Source organism: Macaca thibetana, chromosome 15, assembly GCF_024542745.1.
Source record: "Macaca thibetana thibetana isolate TM-01 chromosome 15, ASM2454274v1, whole genome shotgun sequence".
In the NCBI taxonomy this organism is placed as follows: domain Eukaryota; kingdom Metazoa; phylum Chordata; class Mammalia; order Primates; family Cercopithecidae; genus Macaca; species Macaca thibetana.
In genome coordinates, this window is record NC_065592.1 from 75160365 (window position 1) to 75182319 (window position 21955).

General features: G+C 40.3%; 1 protein-coding gene and 1 long non-coding RNA gene across 3 annotated transcripts in view; one reads left to right on the forward strand and one right to left on the reverse strand.

Moving 5' to 3' along the window:
* Window positions 1-21955, forward strand: part of LOC126937884 (uncharacterized) — a 101082-nt gene that overhangs the window by 41558 nt on the left and 37569 nt on the right. The window lies entirely within an intron of this gene.
* PDCD1LG2 (programmed cell death 1 ligand 2) overlaps window positions 11349-21955 on the reverse strand; it is a 59963-nt gene continuing 49356 nt past the window's right edge. Inside the window, exons 6-7 of one of the 2 annotated variants that reach the window (XM_050761705.1) lie at window positions 19631-19680; window positions 11349-12639 (exon numbers count right to left, since the gene is read on the reverse strand). In XM_050761705.1, the coding sequence (XP_050617662.1) occupies window positions 12634-12639; window positions 19631-19680 (56 nt within the window). In that variant the 3' untranslated portion in view covers window positions 11349-12633. Of the gene's footprint in view, window positions 12640-19626; window positions 19681-21955 lie in introns of both variants that reach the window. The other variant, XM_050761703.1, reaches the window with a different exon arrangement.

The following is a 21955-nucleotide window of genomic DNA, read 5'->3' on the forward strand; positions in this document are numbered from 1 at the left end:
TAAAGATTGCTTAAAGATTTATTTTTTTGAATTTAAAATGTTTATTTTTAAAGCTTTTCAAATACAAGAAGAATGTAAAGAAAAAAATTACTCATAATCTCATGACATTGACAAAGAGTCACTGTTATTGCCATTCTAATTTTATAGGTGAGAAAACAAAGGAGAAGAAGAAAGGAAAGAAAATGAGCTTTTAGGGTTTTTTTTCCCTCAACATTAAGAAAAAAACTCCTTAGAGGGATCCCCCAAAATTTTGTAAACAATTGACAGATATTCATATTCCTAATAACACATATTGCCAGGGGTATCATTGCTGTTTCTGAACACCATGATGTTTCTTCAGTAAGCTTTACAGAGCTCTGATTTCCATGTCACAGAGGAAAACTACTTAAAATAACATTTTACGAAAGTTACTGTACTACCTGACAAAAAATCTTGTAAAACAGAGAAAAGAAAGAAATTACACACAACCCCAACACTTTAACAAAATCTATTCATATTTTAACATATTTCCTTCTGTCCTTTTTTCCCATTCTAAATTTTCTTTTAACTTTTATTTTAAGTTCAGGGGTACATGTGCAGGATGTGCAGGTTTGTTACATAGGTAAAGGTGTGCCATGGTGGTTTGCTGCACAGAACATCCCATCACCTAATGCCCAGCGTCCATTAGCTATTTTTCCTGATGGTTTCCCTCCCCCTACCCCCGCTTCTGACAGGCCCAAGTGTGTTTTGTTCCCCTCATGTGCTCATGTGTTCCCATCATTCAGCTCCCACTTGCAAGTGAGAACAGGCAGTGTTTGGTTTTCTGTTCTTGCGTTAGTTTGCTGAGGAGAATGGCTTTCAACTCCATCCATGTCTCTGCAACGGACATGATCTTGTTCCTTTTTAAGGCTGCATAGTATTCCATGGTGTATATGTACTACATTTTCTTTATTTAGTCTATCATTGATGGGCATTTAGGTTGATTTTATGTCTTTACTATTGTGAATAGTGCTGCAATGAACATACGTGTGCATGTATCTTTAAAATAGAATGATTTATATTCCTTTGGGTATATACCCAGTAATGGGATTGCTAAGTCAAATGGTATTTCTGCTGGGTCAAATGGTATTCTTGTTGTCATCACCAGGTCTTCTCTCAAAGGTCTAGAAAATTGATTCTAGATTTCTGTGAGTAAACTCAGAATTAGACTAAAAACTGGATCACACTAACCAAATTCCTAAGGGACTTTTCTATAATAAGAAATGCCATTGACATGCGTATCAGAAGTTGCTTTGAAAAGTCTATTCCTATAGAAAACCCTGTATAAGGAGTCTAATTATAATCAGGTTCCACAGTAAGCATAGACCATAGATGGGGTGAAGGATGGTGGTGGTGGCTAGAATTATTTTAATGGCTAGTGTCAACAAGCTACATGACTCTGATGCATTCACATAGGAGGAGTGTGGGCTGGATGGACAGAGACCCTTCTCCATTGGACATGCTGGAGATTCACTAAACATTTTTCCACATTGGCCTCTCTTGCCTCAACTCCATGCACACTGCTTTCAATTCAATTCCATGATATTCGTTAAGTATCTTCTATGTGCGAATCCTTGTACTGGGTTCCGGGACTATAAAAATGAATAAAAAGCCAGGTCCTGCTCCTAATACCTCAAAGGCTGTTGGAGAAAACCAAACACATATATAATTACAAAATACTATGTATTGAAGGCTTGACTGGTGCAGGTCTAGGATATTTGGCCTGATGTCGTGTCTGGCTCGCAAAATCTTAAGATCTAGCTTTGCCACTAGCTGTGTGATGTGAGCAATTTATCTAACTTCACTGGGCCTTAGTTTGCTTACATGTTGATAACGGTTTGGATTTGTGTCCCCACCCAAATCTCATGTCGAATTGTGATCCCCAGTGTTGGAGGAGGGGCCTGGTGGGAGGTGATTGGATCATGAGGGTAGAATTTCCCTTTTCTGTTCTCATGATAGTGAGTGAGTTTTCATGAGGTCTGGTTGTTTAAAGGTGTGTAGCACCTCCCCCTGCTCTTCCTCTTCCTTTCTCAGGCCATGTAAGACCTGCCTTCCCCTGCACCTTCTGCCGTGATTGTAAGTTTCCTGAGGCTTCCCTGGCCTTGCTTTCTGTACAGCCTGTGGAACCATGAGTCAATAAAACCTCTTTTCTTTATAAATTACCCAGTCTTAGGTAGTTCTTTATAGCAATGCAAGAACAGACTAATACACGTGTAAAATAGACAAGACAATACACTGAGTTATGAAGTTTAAATGAAATGATACATGTGAAGCTATTAGAGCAATGTCTGGTGCATGGTATGAAGATTAGCTATAATGATAAACTTAATTAAACCTCATTTTGGATACCAGCAATGAGACATTGGCAATCTAATGTTTCAAACCCAGCACAAGGAATAACATGTAGTCCAACCCTGCGCAGCACTTTAACACAGACATATCCCATGACAGGCAGGAAATACATTATCAGGAAAGACAATGCGCTAAAAATATATTTCGTCTGAAATTTAGAAATATTTCCCCCAGGGGTGTTATATGATAGTGATATTTTTCTTATAATGGACACCTAACACCTTCTGCTATAAATTCTAGGAGAAGTCCCCAGATGCATTTGGGCAATTGCAACATCTTAGCACAAAAGATGTCACTTTGATTTACTCTCCACTTTCAGTTCATGTGATCTGGGTGGAGCTCCAGACCTAAGACATGTTCTGGAGAGGGCACATCACATAAGTTTTCCAGTGTAAATCTCAGGATTTTGGTGAGAATGCTGAGAAAAATTCTCTGGCTTTATTTTACTTGTAAAATATTTGAATCTGAAAGGTTTAGTAATCATTGGCATCCATCTTGTAATTAAGAGGAGATGTCTTGTCTGAGAATGGCATCAACAAAAAGGAAACAGAGTGAAGAAATGATGGAATTTGAAACCTGAAGACATTTGTTAGACCCCCTATACGCAGTTGCACATTTGGCTGCTCAGTTACATAAGCGAACACGTTATCTTTTAAAAATTTAAGCCAGTTTGCATCAGATTTTCTCTCATTTGCAGCCAATGAATTTTGATACAACTTCTACAAAATGTACTTAAAGGCTGGGCATGGTGGCTCACGCCTGTAATCCTAGCACTTTGGGAGGCCGAGGCAGGCGGATCATGAGGTCAGGAGATCTAGACCATCCTGGCTAACTCGGTGAAACTCCATCTCTACTAAAAATACAAAAAATTAGCCAGGCATGGCGGCACACACTTGTAGTCCCAGCTACTTGGGAGGCTGAGGCAGGAGAACTGCATGAACCCAGGAGGCGGAGCTTGCAGTGAGCTGAGATCGCACCACTGCACTCCAGCCTGGGCAACAGAGCAAGACTCCGTCTCAAAAATAAATAAGTAAATAAATAAATAAGTTTATTTTGTCTTATGCTCATGGTCAAAGCAGATTCCCAATTGTTATTTTTCTCATAAAACTAATCAACAAATATACATTGGGCCCTTGTTACAGGGTCAGATGCCACAAAGTTTAAGACAATTCCTTGTGCTACAATCTAATTGGAATTTATAGTCTCTCTATTTCTCATCTCTTAATGGATACGTCTCCACTTCATCCAGATAGATTTTGATTGAGGTGTGAGTTGGTTATTTACTTCCTGTTCTCAACTCTAAGTCCATCCTCCTCTCCTCTGCTCTGATGTGCCAGGGCTGGAATTTTGATGAATTTCATTTGCCAGCCTCCCTTGTCAACTAGCTTCCTGTTAAGTTCAGTAAATGGGAAGCCCTTGGGGACTGGAAGGTGGTAGGGGGAATTATTTCCTGTTTCTAGTTCCTGAATGTGTCATGCCTGTAGCAATAGGTAGCAGAAAGGTAGCTGCTGTCTGTAGTTCTAATATTTGGCATCCACTTTTTTTCCCTTTTAGTCTTCTTATATCTTTATTACAAGTTCCTAATATTAAATACACTCTATTTTTATGAGTGGACCCTGGTTGATACTAGTACTTGATACTAGGTGTGGTCCTAGGAAACAGATTCTCAAATTCTGACATTCTGGGATTGATTTGATTTGTGGTTGGTGTTAGATTGGTTTGAATTGAGAACTGAACTCCTTGCCACTAGTTGTCTATGGCATGCAAGGGCATCACAATTGATTAAATTATCATCTATTCTTGCTAGAGTTGAATACCAATGAAAGGCAAGCTTCTGGAGACCAAGTAGCTGTTGCATTTAACCATTATGGAGGTAAAGATGATTATAAGGAATGTAATGTGGGATGGCTGCTTCTGATTTCTCCAGGGTGCTTACAGGAAGCAAATAACAGGGCTTTCACCTGAAATCATATTCAGAGCACCAGAGGGCTTCTAAGATTGCCCTGAAAGTACCTCTTATTCCTTCTAATTACAGGAATCACTAGACATGAAAGACATGACTGAAAAATTCAACCCAAATTAATCATTCACAGACTGGCTGAGTCTCATATGTGAAAGTTTTCTCAGTAATTTGAAAGGAGTAGGATTCTGAGACTAGGAATGGGGACATTTTGGTGGATTTGGATGAAACTGAGAATGTTGAAACCCCCAAGCATCCCTGAGTTTCCCTTGATAGTGGAATAAGCCTCTCATTTCTTGTCTGATGATACTAGCCTTTCCTTGTTTGAAAGCCTGTAATAAGCCCATATGAGGCACTTGCCTTGCAAGGGAGATCCCTATTCTTTCTCAGCCCCAGTGCTCCCAACTCTCATGGCCTTTATTTAGAGTCAGTTCCCAGAATATACGGAGGTGGGAAGAGCAGAGTCTAGCTCAGGAGGAAAAGTCTTATACTTCAAAAGAATCGTAAGATTTTGTTAACTTAACATTAGAGGAAACCAGACTAATATGTATGGGGATGACTTCTAAAGGCATTAGACCCAGGAGCACAGAAGATAACATTGAATTGGGGCCAGATTAAGGTAGTCCTGATATACTACACTTTCCAGATAGTTTTGGACTTAATGTTGTAGATGATTACAGTAATAGTATCATGCCTTCATGTAATTACTTTACACATTGATTTTCGGCATGGTTATGTGCTGCTTTGGATAATGGAACATTGTTAGCAAATATGATACAAACAGAGACTTGGAAAGCACTCGCACATGGGGTTTTCTCTCTTTTTTGCTGTTTTTGGATTAGCCTCTATGTTGAAGAAGCCTGGACTATCCTACTGAGGATACATGGTTTTACCAACAGCCAGCACCAATAGGAAGATATGAATGAAGCCATCTGAGACCAGTCATCTGGCAGCCAAACTGCCAACTGACTGCAAATGCATGAGTGATCGCAGCTGACACCACGTAGAGCACAAATGAGTTGCCTCCACTGAGCCCAGCCCAAATTGTTATCCTACAAAATAATAAAAACATAAATGGTTATTTTAAGTCACTAAGTTTTGGATAGTTTGTTATACAACAAAAGCTAGCTGAAACAAATGTATTAGCTAGAGCAGCTGTGAATGGCACTATTTGCTTAGTTGATTGGCTGAAATTTGGACTCACTAGTAGGTAACATTTAACGGTGTTGAGTTGCCAGAATTTCTCTGGAATAATGTATAGGAGATAGAAATAAGGGAGTAATTGACTATGTATAACTGCACCTCTTCCCTCACAACACTTGGTCCTGAAAGGGCCTAAGGAATAGTTTCTTCTCTAAAGCATTGAGAAATGCTTTAGTGGGAGAAGCCCCAGCACCCTTGAACATGTTCAGGCAGCTGTCTTCTATAGGACAAGGATGAGGTGGGAAAAGCTGCCTGATTTCAATGTGGATGATGAGATCCCAGAGTAGCAATCGGAATTTTTTTACTGGCAGGAATAATCTTTGGTGGTGGTTGGCTCTAAGAATTAAATAGATGTGGGCCGGGAGTGGTGGCTCATGCCTGTAATCCCAGCACTTTGGGAGGCCGAGGTGGGAGGATCACCCAAGGTTGGGAGTTCAAGACCAGCCTGACCAACGTGGAGAAACCTCGCCTCTACTAAAAATACAAAATTAGCCGGGCGTGGTGGCGCATGCCTGTAATCCTAGCTACTCAGGAGGCTGAGGCAGGATAATCGCTTGAACCCGGGAGGCGGAGGTTGCAGTGAGCCGAGATCCTGCCATTGCACTCCAGCCGGGGCAGCAAGAGTGAAACTCTGTCACACACACACACACAAAAGAATTAAATAGATAATAGATGTGTAGCCTACCAAAGCATTACTTGATCTGTATAATAGAAACCAGACCTGAGATAACACATGTGTGGTGGTATGTGCCTATACTCCCAGCTACTCAGGAAGCTGATGTGTGAGGATCACATGAGCCTGGGAGGTCAAGGTACAGTGAGCCATGGTTGCACCATTGCACTCCAGCCTGGGAGACAGAGTGAGACCCTGTCTCAAAATAAAATAGAATAAAATAAATAAATAAATACAGTTTTTAAGATTTTGGCTTAAAAGGGTTACAAATCTTCTAAAGTCACGTAATATATAAAAACAAATCTGGATAATATTGAATTGTTCTGCTCATCTATAATATTATTTTATAAGGTAAATTTCAATATAAACTTGAAAGAAAACTGACACAATATTTTCAAAAAATAGACATAATTTGTCAATTAAACTCCATGCATAATTATTAAGGAGGAAAGCATTCATGTTTCTTGGATGCTTCTTATATGCTACATGCTTATTTTCATTTAATTCTCACAATAATTCTGTGAGAGAGGTGTTATTATTAGGATATCTGTAAATAGATGAAGACATTGAGGCTTTAAAAAGTTGATCTTCTAAAAAATTGAGTTATGAAGGAAATAGATTATACAACTAGAGAATGAGTGGGGAAGGGAGGAACAGATTTAAACAAACTCCAGAATAACAATGTGCACAGCAAGAACTAGGTTTTATAAGCAAACTTAAGGGTAATCCAAGACATGAAAACTTAAATTACCATAAAGTACCATTTTTTAACCTATTGACTTAGCAAAATTATATTTAAAAATATCCAGTGCTGGAAGGATGCACTGGTAGAAATGCAAACAGATCCTTTTCAAAAGTAAATTGACAGTATGTACTCAAGAGCCTGAAGTGTTCACATTTCTTTGACTCCATAATTCTCTTTTCAGGTACCCATCCTTATGAAATTAGATGTAAAAAGACATGCATTATCTGAAATAGCATGATATATAATTTAGGACATTGAACTGCATAATTTGAGAGCTAATTAAAGAGATTCTTTGTAGAGGCGTGGGCCGGATATAGGGAACTCTAAGGAATAGTGTAGTACCCAAGGGCTAGCAGGAACAGGTGTGTGTGTGTGTGTGTGTTTTCACACGTGTGTGTCTTTGTTGCAGGGGTGAGGGGACACATAGGCACCCAGATATGAAAAGGGAATGGGAGAGAGCAGTTACTGGAACCCACAGGCAGATGCAGCCATGTGGAAAGGGTCATTCAACAAGAGCTGCGACCTTTAGTTGAGAGAATTATCCAACCAGCAGTGACCCTGGAGAGGGAAAGCCTGGGGAATGAGTACCCTGGCATTACTGTTCTCCCATTCTCTGATCTCCTGCCAGTGTCCCCATTGGCTGAACCCAATCAAAAGCCAGACAGCAATGGAGCCCATTGATATAGTCCATACAAGTCAGCCTCATAGGACCCAAAACAGGGAGGAGAAGGCTGGAGAATGGATCTGGAGGGTCAAGTGGAGGATATCCAGCACAAAAGCTTGTAACTAAACTGGCAAAAAACCCAGAAGCAACTGTAATCTTCCATTAATAGGGGGAACAGTTCATTAAATTTTGTCACAGCCACTTGGTAGAATATTATGCAGCCATTAAAAATGAAAATTAGGAACACATGTCAGCAACATAAGTGTGAGCTTATGGTAGATGACAATTTTCTTTTCCTTTTTTTTTTTTTTTGAGATGGAGTTTCACTCTTGTCACCCAGGCTGGAGTGCAATGGTGCTGTCTTGGCTCGATGCAACCTCCGCCTCCCTGGTTCAAGCGATTATCCTGCCTCAGCCTCCTGAGTAGCTGGGATTACAGGCATGCACCACCACACCCAGTTAATTTTGTATTTTTAGTAGAGACGGAGTTTCTCCATGTTAGTTAGGCTGGTCTTGAACTCCCCACCTCAGGTGATCTGCCCACCTCGGCCTCCCAAAGTGCTGGGATTACAGGCGTGAACCACTGCGCCCAGCCCCAAATTTTTTAAAGTATAGAAAATTACATGTTACAACCATAGCCAAACTTAAATACATAAATGGACGAAGAGCAGAAACAAACAGCAAAGATGAAAGTGTTTGTGCCTGATGAGATCATAGGTGATTTTTGTTTGTTTAGTCTTTCTCAATTCCTCAAACTCTCCTGAATGCTATTTTTGCTCCTTTTGTAAAAAGTACTTTTTTTTTCCAGACTTATAACTCATCTAAGTTTTTTAAGGATTGTCATTATATATGTTTTAGACCATTATATCAAGGCCATAAAAAGTAAAAGTGTTAGCCGGGCGCAGTGGCTCATGCCTGTAATCCCAGCACTTTGGGAGGCTGAGGCAGGCAGATCACCTGAGGTTGGGAGTTTGAGACCAGCCTGACCAACATGGAGAAATCCCACCTCTACTAAAAACACAAAATTAGCTGGGCATGGTGGTGCATGCCTGTAATCCCAGCTACTCTGGAGTCTGAGGCAGGAGAATCACTTGAACCTGTGGGGGGAGTGTGGAGGTTGCTGTGGGCCAAGATTGTGCCATTGCACTCCAGCCTGGGCAACAAAAGCAAAAGTCCATCTCAAAAAAAAAAAAAAAAAGTAGAAGTGTTAATAGTAGCCATTCTCCCAATATATAATGAGTCTCAGAGGTGACCATGCATGAGATACCTATCATGTACCAGGTACGTGGCAAAAATCTCACTCCTTTTCTGCTCTCTAGGAGTCTAAGGGGAATGACAAAACCTGTGCTCAAAATCATCATGATAAACCGAGAAAGATAATTGCTTTCATTTTTTTTTGAGACGGAGTCTTGCCCTGTTGCCCAGGCTAGAGTACAGTAGCGTGATCTCGGCTCACTGCAACCTCTGCCTCCCGGGTCCACGTGATTCTCCTGCCTCAGCCTCCTGAGTAGCTGGGATTACAGGCACCTGCCACCACTCTCGGCTAATTTTTGTATGTTTAGTAGAGACAGGGTTTCACCATCTTCGCCAGACTGGTCTTGAACTCCTGACCTCATGATCCACCTGCCTCAGCCTCCCAAGTGTTGGGATTACAGGCGTGAGCCACTGCACCTGGCCCCTTTAAATTAAAAAAAAAAAAATTTAAAAAATTGTTTGCAGAGATGGGGTATCAGTATATCATATATATGCTTTTTTTGTTTTGTTTTGTTTTTGAGGCAGAGTCTGGCTTGTCGCCCAGGCTGGAGTGCAGTGGTGTGATTTCGGCTCACTGCAACTTCCACATCCTAGGTTCAAGCTATTCTCCTGCCTCAGTCTGCTGAGTAGCTGCGATTACAGGCATGTGCCACCATGCCCAGCTAATTTTTGTATTTCTAGTAGAGATGGGATTTCACCATGTTGGGCAGGCTGGTCTCGAACTCCTGGCTTTAAGTGATTCACCCACCTCGACCTCCCAAAGTGCTAGGATTACAGGCGTGAACCACCGCGCCCAGCCAGGTCTCACTATATTGAAGTAAACTGATGCTTAGAGGTCAACCAATATATTCAAAGTTGTATAACTCATACCTAGTTGAGCTGGGGTTTGAATCTCTGATGCCAGAACCCACACACCACCTATACTCCTATAGCACTTCCCTGGAAAAGAGTGAAATTAATTATTATTATTATTTTAAGTTCTGGGATACCTGTGCTAAATGTGCAGGTTTGTTACATAGGTATACATGTGCCATGGTGGTTTGCTGTACCTATCAACCTGTCGTCTAAGTTTTAAGCCCTGTATTCATTAGGTATTTGTCCTAATGCTCTCCCTCCCTTTTGCCCCTGCCCTCTCAACAGGCCCTGGTGTGTGATGTTCCCCTCCTTGTGTCCGTGTGTTCTCATTGTTCAACTCCCACTTATGAGTGAGAACGTGTGGTGTTTGGTTTTCTGTTCCATTGTTAGTTTGCTGAGGATTATGGTTTCTAGCTTCATCCATGTCCCTGCAAAGGACATGAACTCATCCTTTTTTTAATGGCTGCACAGTATTCCATTGTGTATATGTGCCACATTTTCTTTATCCAGTCTATCATTGATGGGTATTTGGGTTGGTTCCAAGTCTTAGCTATTGTGAATAGTGCTGCAATAAACATACATGTGCATGTGCCTTTATAGTAGAATGATTTATAATCCTTTGGGTATATACTCAGTAATGGGATTGCTGGGTCAAATGGTATTTCTGGTTCTAGACCCTTGAGGAATCACCACACTGTCTTCCACAATGGTTGAACTAATTTACACTCCCACCAGCAGTGTAAAAGTGTTCCTATTTCTCTGCACCCTCGCCAGCATCTGTTGTTTCTGAAATTAATTATTGACTAGCAAAGAGACCACACAGTATAAAAATACCACTTTAAACCCCATATGGTAGGAAATCAGGGCACATTATGATGTGTAATGAAAAATATAGGTTTGTTGCTCTGACTCCATCCCTTTCAAACTGAACGAGCAGCCTTAACTAAATTATTTAACCTCTCTCTGCCTTTCCTTATCTGTAAAATGGAGTCATTAATAGTGTCTTTTTCAGAGAGTGGGGATGATTCGTTCCAATAGTATGTGTAAAATGCTTAACAATATTGGGCAATAGCAAGTACTTGATAAACGTTAGGTGTTAAGATAGCATGCTGTAGTATAGAAAATTTCTGAAGCTAAGACATAATGCCTTATGATGTTCTCTCCTGACAGAACCCAGATTTCAGGATAATACAGCTAGGATATCCTTTCCCTATTTGGTATTCTAAAAGAGAGCCCCAATCTAGGAACAAAGATGGAAATGTTTTGACAGAAACCATTATGCCACTGGGTTCCTAGCAGAGTTAAACAAAACCACCCAAGAATTCAGCACACTCATCACATATCTGGGGCATGAGTGGGGGTAGGGGTAGCATAGCTGGGCTTTCTTCCAGGGAAGAAGGCCTTGTCTCCTGCCCTGCTCTCTGTGGTGTTAGGAAGTGCTCCTCCTCCAGCAGGAACCCCAGATCAAGCATCCCTAGGACCCAACCCTCCTGAAAAGTACATCCAAGTTTGCCTCAAAGGCCTTCAAATCTTTGGGAGCCAAATGGCATAACAGGATATTAACCTTACTGACTTGCAAGACCCTGAGCAAACTTCTTACCCAAAAGTAGAATATGTGAAGAACGTTGAAGAGTAACAATTGAGTTTTATTCTTTAAAGGCATTCTCTGATTTACGTGAGAATTGAGAAACTGAGATGTATGATTTGTCTGTTAGTCAATTTCACACCCTTTCATTCCCATAAGCCCCAGATTTTGCTCAGTTAAGGAGCTTGCTTTAGGCCCACCTACCTAAGTCTGTTATACTAGCTAATGTGCCCATTTGAATAGTTCAAGGATCAGCTAATGCTCTGAGCTTCATGGCTCCAGTATGAAGAACAAATTTAACAAAATAAAGCCGTTACTGTAGCCAAGTTACCCTTCTGCTCCACACATAGGTAGTGGGATCTTGCAGGATTTCCATAGTGCCAATTATCAAAGGCCTTGACTACTTAGCATTGCTGTATCACAGATGTGCCAACTGAGGCACTGAAAGCTCAAGTTTAAAGTCATATAGAGGGCCAGAAAAGGAACCTTAGTTTGGGACTTTGGCCATTTTAGCTACTCATCTGAAATTGCTGCAGATACAACATATGAGCATATCAAATATTTTTGACTGTATATCGTTGATTTCTAAGGTAAAAAAATTAAAAAGAAACCAAGAATTTCTAAAGGAAAGATGTAGTTTAAACAGAAACAACCACCATTAAACATGGTGCTGTTACAGGTTAAAACAAATGCTTTGTGACTTAGACCTCAAAAACAGAGCTTGATGTCTTTACAATTTGTGCACTTAGTGTATATTTAAATGCTCTCTGTTAATTATAACAACTTCAGATGCTATCAAGATTCCAGTAAGCCATAAAACATGTCAATTATGATTTGAGTTTGTGCAAAGCCCTATCTATGAGCTCATAGTCTCAATAGGCTCTTCCAGTACCCAGAGGAAGCTATAGATAAAAAATAACTCGATTGGCAACCCATCTGTTTCTGTAACTGGAGATTTCCACACATCTCTGCTTTTGGAAATCATTTAGGAAACTTGAAATAATTCCTTTTGCTTTCAGTCTGGCAGCAAGAAGGAGCCTCAAGGCACTCTGTGGGTCCAGGATCCAGTGGGGTAATTTTGTAAAGTGCATTCGTGCTTGCTCAGAGCCATAGGCTCCAGAGATAAGTCCAGATCAGTGAAGGGGCAAGTTTCATGGCCAGGTGCTGGCTAGTCTTGTTACAAGTTTCAGATTAAAGTGCTGGATCATCCAAAGGCATTTGAAAAGTGCAAATGGCAAGCTCTGCAGGCCACTGAATTCTTGTTCAGAGTCCAGAAGCTTCTTTAGATGTCACATCAGGTCATCCTGGCTCCCAAGACCACAGGTTCAGATCTGGGGAGAAAAGCCCACAAATAAGAAAAATCATTTGTTATGATTAGAAAATATATAACTTCCCCAAAATTTGAGTGAGGAACTAATTTTTAAAAAAATGTTCATCTAGCTGGAAGCAGCATGGTTTAAAACTTTTCGTTAAAATCTTTTCTTTCCACAGTTTTTACCATTGCCCTAGTCCAAGTGTTCAGCTTCTCTCCTCAGACCTATTGCAAGAGCCGTTCCTTTTCCATTCTATGGGCCACACATAGCTCAGTAATATTGGAGCACATTTCAGGGGCCTCTCCTATTCAAAACCTCTTATAGTTTCCTATTGTGTCAGATATTTCTATTAGTTCCTGCAGACTCATTATTCACCCTGCTGCACTCTATTCATGTTCCAGGATGATGACATTGTAGACTACATCACTGGACTCCTCCCTCTGTCTTTGACTGGGCTCAGTCTAGGTGAAAAAGTGGGTTGCAATGGGCTAAGAGTGAGGTTGGGGTATCTATTCCTCAGCAACCTCCCAGACAAGTTGTAGGTTGACTTTGTCCCTCTGTTAAAGGCCACAGGTCCTGCCAGATGGACCTTTCTCATTGCCATTTTTACTAGGGTTCTGGGAACTGCTCCCTCCCCTTTCTCCTTCAGACCTAGGGATAGTCACCTTCCCTACCTGCTGTTACATCCTGGCATGCTCAGCATCCCTTGCTGGTTTCCCTTAATGCTGCACACACCTTTGTAAATAGTCTCTTCATTAAACTTGCCTCAGTTACCTATTCTAAGCATGCCCTCCATTTCCTGCTGGGATCTAACTGAAGCACTCTTGCCTAGTAAGTAAAATCTAACCTTTGCCTGGAATTAATGGTTTATAATACGTCCCCTAACAGTCTTTCCCCCTTATCTCACACCTGGCTTTCTCTCTGAACGGGGTCAAGTGCACTTTCCCATACCTTCCTGCCTCTTTGCCTTTCCTCTTAGTGTCTCCTCTATCTAGAATAGTCTGCTGTTTCCATTTCTTCCTGGTTCAAAAGTCACCTCCCCCATGAAACCTTTCTTCTTCCCTGATTATCCTCAGCTTAAAGTGATATTTGTCCCCATCTCTGAACTCATGTATTGTTTGTATTCATGTATTGTTTGTCCCTCTTATATGAGCTACAGAGAACCATAAAAAATACACAGACTTTTCACACCATTAAAAATTCATGGGCACAGGTGAGTGAAGCTGTTAGTGACTCCTCTTGCTAATAGCACCCTCCTCCCTCCCTGAGACAACTGTGCTACCTGAAGAAAGAAAGTGTGAAGTTGCCTGACATGGGTTGGGCATTTCTGTGGATTGGTAAGTAAGGTGGGCTTCAGGATATAGGGATAATTTGAGAGCGACATGATTTTCCAAATACGTTCCAAGAAGTACAAGGTATCTTAGAGCAGTGGTCCCCAACCTTTTTGGCACCAGGGACAGGTTTCGTGGAAGACAATTTTTCCATGGATTGGGTGTGGGAGTGGGGGTAGGGTATAGTTTCAGGATGAACCTGTTCCACCTCAGATCATCAGACATTAGATTTTCATAAGGAGCACACAACCTAGATCCTTTGTATGTGCAGTTCACAATAGGGTTCATGCTCCTATGAGAATGTAATGCTGCTGCTGATCTCACAGGAGGTAGAGCTCAGGCAGTAACGGCCACTTGCCCGCTGCTAACCTCCTGCTGTGTGGCTCAGTTCCTAACAGGCCATTGGTACCAGTCTGTGGCCCAGAGGTTGGGGACCCCTGCCTTAGAGGCCTTTGTAGGGACATATGGTAGGGTGATTATATCCTCCACTCTAATTTCACCACTATTTTAATTTGCTAGACATGTAGGAGTTCTGTCTAATATTTCCTTTGCAAAAGATTTATAATGGCAAAAGAAAAAGAAATTGGAAACCACTGAAATGGGAAAGGGGAAAGGAAACACGCCCATGTGGAATGCTGACGCTGTGGTCAGTTCTCAGGTGGAAGTTCTTAGAAAGAAGACAGGATACTCAAGAAAACAAACAAAGCAAACAAAAAAACATAAAGACTGGCATATAGTCTTTCTATATGCAAAAGCATATAGAAAGCTGGCTTCTTGTTTTAACCCAAATTATGTGAATGAGAACTGTTAATCTTGAGTACCTTATCTGTAATATTTTATTGTAAGAATCTTGGATGACTGATAAATTTATCCTTCTAGTTCCCACATGGCCTAACTGACAGGGTCTTGCAAATAGCAGACTCTTAATACACGTTTGTGAGTGGGTGAATGAATGAATAAATGAGTGAGTAGCATTATGCTGGGAATCATGACTTTTTTTGGTCTGCTACTGTTTCACTCAAGGAAGTCACTTAATATCTCTTAGCCCCCAATGTCATAATCTGTGAAATGAGGTAGCTAGGATACATGGTCTGTAAACTCTAACCAAGGCTTGATGACTGTAATAACTATTTTGTAAAGGATAGATGATATATATCTATGGTATCATAACCCACTCCTAAAGTTTTATTGTTTATCTGCTTGTCTGCATAAGAGGGAGAATGGCATAGGCCCAGATAGCAGCACAAGTAAAATTAGATACAAGAACAACTTCCACAAATGGAAAGGGCAGTGTGTCACAGACAAGGACTCAGTGGGTCTGAGTTCTAGCTCCATTTCTAACAGTAAGTTATGAGATGACCTTATGCAAGTCACTTCAGCTCGTACATCCTTAGAGCATATCCATCACATTTAGCTGTGCTAGGAATCTTTGAAAAGCAACTAAGACATTGGTAGGTGTCCTTTAAAGAAGGTATAGCATTGCCCTTCCTAAAGTTGATAAGGACTGATGAAGAGTCCTATATAATGTATTTAACTACTGGGATCTAGAGAGGTGAGTGGAGATGGTTGAAATGGCTTCAGAAAGTATTCTTCTTTGTAAAAGTAATATATCAGGGCACTCAAAAATAAAATTCAGAAAACATAAAAGTAAAAAGCAATACATGGTTCCATAATCCAAAGACATAATTACAGGCATTTTCATATTTTTACTTCTATTTTTCTGGAGGAAGGGAATATGGTGAGTCTATAAATAACATTTTTAATAGAACATGAATGATACATAAGTATATTTTTATTTTGCAATTTTTCTATTTGTTTATTATATAGAAAGTATTTCCCCACATTATTATTCCTCAGAAATAGAAGTTTAAATGCAATGTAGGGTCTATTTATTACAGGTTCCAGTTTTTTCCATGTTGTATTAGAGTAAACTAGGTAATGCTGTAGGAACAAACAACTCCAAAATCTCAATATAAAAAACAAAAGCTTATTCTTGCTCATGTTCCTTGTACATTGAGGGGACTCTGTCAATTTTAGTTACTCAGAGACTGAGACTGATGGAGCAATTACTACCTAGAATGTTACTGGTTACCATGCCAGATGGATAAAGAAAATACGGCAAAGCACGTGCCAACTCTTACATCTTCTACTCAGAAATAACACGCATCACTTATGCTTACATTTAATTGACGAAAGTGAGTTACATGACCACACTTAACTACAAATTAATTACAGAGAAGTGCAATTCTATCATGTGCACAAAGGCAAGAGATCCAGGAAATGCTGAAACAGCACTAATACTGAACTCTATTAGGCGTTTTCACAAGTCGGGTCTTGCTTCAGTTGCTGGTTAGTGAAGCAAAACCAGCAAGCCCTTTGCTTCTTAAGTTGGAAGGGAAAATATTCATCTGAATAAAAGTCTTGGAAGAAGTACATGCAAGGGACATGTCCAGGCCAAGTCTCAAGACTCCATCTCCCAAGATGCTGAGTCACAATATGAGAGTGCAGGATGGTTCCCGGGCAGCCTACAGCTGTACAGTCTCCTCATAATGGATGGTTTTGGGGTGGGATAGAACTTGGATGGCAGAGAATGGGTGTGAGAACGTCAAAGCCCTGAGCTGTCTGGTCTTGAGCAATATTAAAATCTTAACCATGGCAATTTCTGGGCAATGGATTCTAAATTATTTTTGTTTTCTTTGTACTTTTTTATTTTTATACTCATAAAAACATCAGTAATTTAAAAAATGTTCTGAAACTTGTTATTGTTGTAGTTTGTTCTTTTTTGAGTTGATAGACTCAACTAAAATTAAACAAAATTTATTTTGATATTCTTTTTTAGCATTGAGTCAAATTTGGTCAAAATTGGACACCTTTTAAATTTATCATATAATAAACTGTAAGAAGCATTGATAAACGGACAACAAGACAAATATCAAATACCATATAGTTGCATTAACACTAATATCCCACTATTATATTGACCAGGTGGACCTAAAATATAGACACATAGAAGCAGCCAGAAAATAATGCTGTAATCATGTGCTTAAGAATGGTATAGATTGTGTGTACAATGCAGAGGAAAAATAGAAAGGTATGAGTCGGGGGAGAAAGTCTTACAGATTAAGCAAGAGAGTATAGTATATGTAGGCTGGGCACAGTGGCTCATGCCTGGAATCCTAGCACTTTGGGAGGTCAAGGCAGGAGGATTGCTTGAGCTCAGGAGTTTGAGACCATCCTGGGCAACATAGTGAGACCCCAGTTCTACAAAAAATAAAAATAAAAAATCCAGGTACAGTGGCACACACCTTAATTGACGAAAGTGAGTTACATGACCACACTTAACTACAAATTAATTACAGAGAAGTGCAATTCTATCATGTGCACAAAGGCGAGAGATCCAGGAAATGGTGAAACAGCACTAATACTGAACTCTACTAGGCATTTTCACAAGTCAGGTCTTGCTTCTGTTGCTGGTTGGTGAAGCAAAACCAGCAAGCCCTTTGCTTCTTAAGTTGGAAGGGAAAATATTCATCTGAATAAAAGTCTTGGAAGAAGTACATGCACCTGTAGTCCCAGCCACTCAGGAGGCTGAGGTGGGAAGATCGCTTGAGTCCAAAAGTTGAGGCTGCAGTGAGCCACGGTCATACCACTGCACTCCAACCTGGGTGACAGAGCAAGACCCTGTCTCTAAAAAAAATTAAATTAAATTTTAAAAAAGCAGAGTGTAGTGTATGGGTGTGGATTCTGGACTTGGACACCTGGATTGCTGAATCAATTTATTGGTCCTTATATTATTAGCCGTATACCTTGGGCAAGTTAGTTAACCGCTTCATGTTTTGCTTCCTCACCTATAAAATGGGAAGCCGGGAGTAAATACTTCAGAGGGCTACTGTGAGGATTAAATGAGCTAGTCTAAACACACTTCTAATGTCTTAGAACAGAAGCCTGGTGTTATAATAATAAAGTTAATCATTACTGTATCTTAAAGTAGACCATGCCAAAAGTTGGGATTTGGACAAGTCAGAAGGAATGGGGAGGACGTTCCAAAAGAATAACCAATGTAAGCAAAGGCACAGAAGTGGGAATGAGCTCATGGCAGTGGTGTTGGTGGAGCAGCTCGACTTGAGGAAAAGTTTTGTTGAGAAGTGGTAGATGAGTTGGCTTAGTGAAATGTGGCTAATTGTCAAAAGGCCTGAAAAACCCTGGGAAGGATTTGATATGATCTGTAGAGACAAGAGATGACATGATGATGATGAAAACAGTGTTTGGGGGATTAGATCTGGCAGTGGTATGCTGGTGCCTCTTTAAGGGACCTTTCCAAAGCTATCTAGAAATATTTAAATTCCTCATTAGGTATTGACAAAGAAAATAAGATATTAGATAAGTCAAACCTACCTCAAGTAATCTCTTCATTGAACCAAGACATCATTTTCAAAACTTTGGTTTGATTTTGTTAAGTCATTTTGGCTACAGGGTGCCCCCACTCCCCACCTAGATTTACTCAGATATTCATTGCTATTGCATCCAAATACTTAGAGTGGTAGATTCTGATATCACAGATGTCCTTTTGTTGCTGAAAGTTTGAGAGGCAGTGAGCTGAGAAGAAAGTCCTGCTGAACTAAACAAAAACACCAAACTGGTAGTCTGCATGCAATCTAGGTTGGCAGGTTCATGCATGAGCAGTTATTAGACAGAACCCTGGCCTCTTGGACAACTCCAATGACCAGATAGTAGTTGGTTACTTACTTCTATTTATAAAGGCTCAGGCAGGAATGACAAATTGACTTACTTCAGCCAAGTATATGGCCAAGACTGTCCCCCTCATCTCTTGGTGCCTGTGATGATTAATTTTATGTGTCATCTTGGCTAGGCTATTGTCCTCAGTTGCTTAGTCAAATGCTAGTCTATATGTTGCTGTGACAGTATTTTGTAGATGTAATTATCATTTGCTATCAGTTAACTTGGAGTAAAGCTGATTACCTTTCATGATATAGGTTGGCTTCATTCAATCAGTTGAGGGCCTTAAGGGCGAAAAACTGAGGTTTCCCAGAAAAGACGGAATTGTGCCTCAAGACTGTAACATAGAAATCCTGCCTGGGTTTCCAGACTGCTGGCCTGCCCTACACATTTCCAACTTGCCAGCCCCCACAATCATGTGCTGCTTCCCCTGAGTCTAAGTTTTTCATCCAACCAGGCTTAATGATTTTAGCAACCCGCTTTTTCTGACCCCTAGGTCATATCCTTCCTCCTCCACAGATTCCAGCTCCAAGCCTGTCAACCTCATGAAGAGACTTCTGTTTTGCCCATATTACTCTTGACTCACAGCCCACAACAATGTACTTCTTAATCATTGTTTGTTGCAAAAACATCCACTGTCAATTGCATCACAGTTGGATATCTTCTCTTTGCTGTTAGATTTTAACTCCATATCTATGTGAGACCAGAGGTCCAGTGCAGTATCATCTGGGAATGCTTAGGAATATAGACCGAGCAAAAGATGGCATGATTGTTCTGGGGCTAAGAACAAGGCTTCGCTGAAATGTTACCAAACAGGAAGATTCTATAAGCTGGAACCATTCAGTTGCCTTCCACGAATTAATAGAACAGTGGTTACTTTAAAATTCAAACTGAGAGAGAAAAGAAGGTAAGAAAGAAAAGCAAAAATCATGCTTACTCACAGCACTGTTCACTTCCCTCTTTTTCGTGGTGACAGATCTTTTTGTTGTGTCTGAAAAAGAAAAATTCCAGAAATGGAATAAGATTAATGAGAAAATTGTTTGGTTTATAGATTAAAATATGGCAGAACAAAAAGTAAATCTAGATAAATCCACATAGGGAAGCCCAAATGTTCTCTGTGGCCTGGGACCTCAGGATAGTAATGCATAATGTAAAATCTGGCCCCTAGGCAAAGAGTGTGAACAAAGAAGACCCACATTTTCCATTCCTCTGTCTACTCCTGGCCCTCAGGCACTTAAAGGCTGAGGGACTAATTTGGGTATCCAACCCAGGAAATGTCTGGCTGCAGAATTAGCTCTCCCTTTTCTGCTTTAGTCTTGACTGCCACTTCTACCCTGCCTTCCCTGGCCCGGGTCAGAAGTTCTGATCAATTAATTTACACTAAGGTATAAGTGACTGATACTGGTTCAAAGTAACTCAAGTTACTGGTTCAGAAGCACAAGTTCACATAATGGGATGCTGCTCACCAGTAACTTTCCTTGGTTTCACATCTTTCTTTTATTTTTTTTTTTTATATCAATAGGTTTAGGGGTACAAGTGGTTTTTGGTTACATGGATGGATTGTATACTGGTGAAATCTGAGATTTTAGTGCACTCATCACTCACGTAGTGTACATTGAACTCAATATGCAGCTTTTTAATTCCTCACTGCCACTCCCTACTCTCTCCTTCTGAGTCTCCAATGTCCATTATACCACTCTGTATGCCTTTGCATACCCATAGCTTAGCTCCCACTTAGAAGTGAGAATATATGGTATTTGGTTTTCCATTCCTGAGTTACTTCACTTGAAATAATGACCTCCAACTCCATCCAAGTTGTTGCAAAACACATTATCTCATTCTCTTTTATGGCTGAGTAGTATTCCATGGTGTATATATACCACATTTTCTTTATCCACCTATTCATCAATGGGATCTTAGGTTGGTTTCATATCTTTGCAATCACGAATAGATTTTCACTTTTTTCTTAACCTCTGATTTCACATATTCTCTCCCACTCTGATTCTCTTTTAGTGAAAGAGATTTAATGCCCAACTCCTGCCATTGCCTGGGTTCCTGAAATCAGTCCATTCCTAATTCTGCTTTTGCCCTTTATACCAGGTTTTTAGTAATTCCTTCATGACTGTCTTGAGCTTGGCTTGGAATTTGGGGGTCTCTATTCAGCACTGTAGTCTCTTTCATGAGGGTTTGCATTTGAAAGGAGCCCAATGGTTAACCCATAGGAATTGCTCTTGAATGTTGGCTTCAGTGGGTACCTCCTTAATGCCTGAGGTTAGTGCTGCCACTCTCTGTGGGCCACAGGTAACCATAAACCAGCATATTTGGTCTTTAAACCTTTGTAAAATTCTGGCTGAGTCTTCTAGGGCTGTGCCACTCAGAGTCTGGTTCATGGGCTGGTGCTGGTAGGTGAACTGTTACCAGCCTATGATGATAACTGGTCCTTCACAAGAGAGTTTAAGAAACACTGTTCTGAAGATCTGAAGACCTGTTCTCAAGATCTAGATTCTGTAGCTGGTGACTCCTACTGGATTCTAAGTTGACTTTGCCATTGGCTCAGCAAGTCAATGTGTAAGTCATTCAATTCTTTTGGATTGAAACTTACTTTCTCCTTCCATTGCTCAAAGATAATAATATTGATTGAATCAATTTGTATTAAACACTTTTGCAACAAATAGGCCACAAGTTTTGGAGTCAAACAGACCTGTATTCGAATCCCAGCTGTATGACTTTGGGAAGTCATATAACTTTTCTGAGCTTCACCCAGCATAAAGACACTTCTCCCTGCCACAAGCAATTTTTGTGAAATTAAGTGAGAAGTTTGTAAAGGGTCCAGCACAGTGGTTTTCAGTAGAACTTTCTGCAGTGATGGAAATGTTGTGTATCTGCACTGTCCAGTACAGGAGCAATTATCTGTACATGGTTATTGAACACTTACAATGTGTGAATACTTAAGATGTGACTGATGAACTGAATTTTTATTTAACTTAAAAAGAGCCACAGATGGCTGTTATATTGGACAGAGCAGATCTAGCATACTCACCTGCATATTGTAGGTTCAATGTTTAAAATTTTATTGAACATTTATTATATGCCAGGTAATTTTTTAGACACCGGGCATGTATTGGTGAATCAGAGAAACATAGTTACTGTACTCTTGAAACATAGAGACTAGCAGATGAAGCAGAATTTAACATTATTTTGCAACAGAAGTTGCCAGCTTCTTCTTTAGAGCCCAGCAGGTCACCCTGGAGCCCTGAACTGCTGAA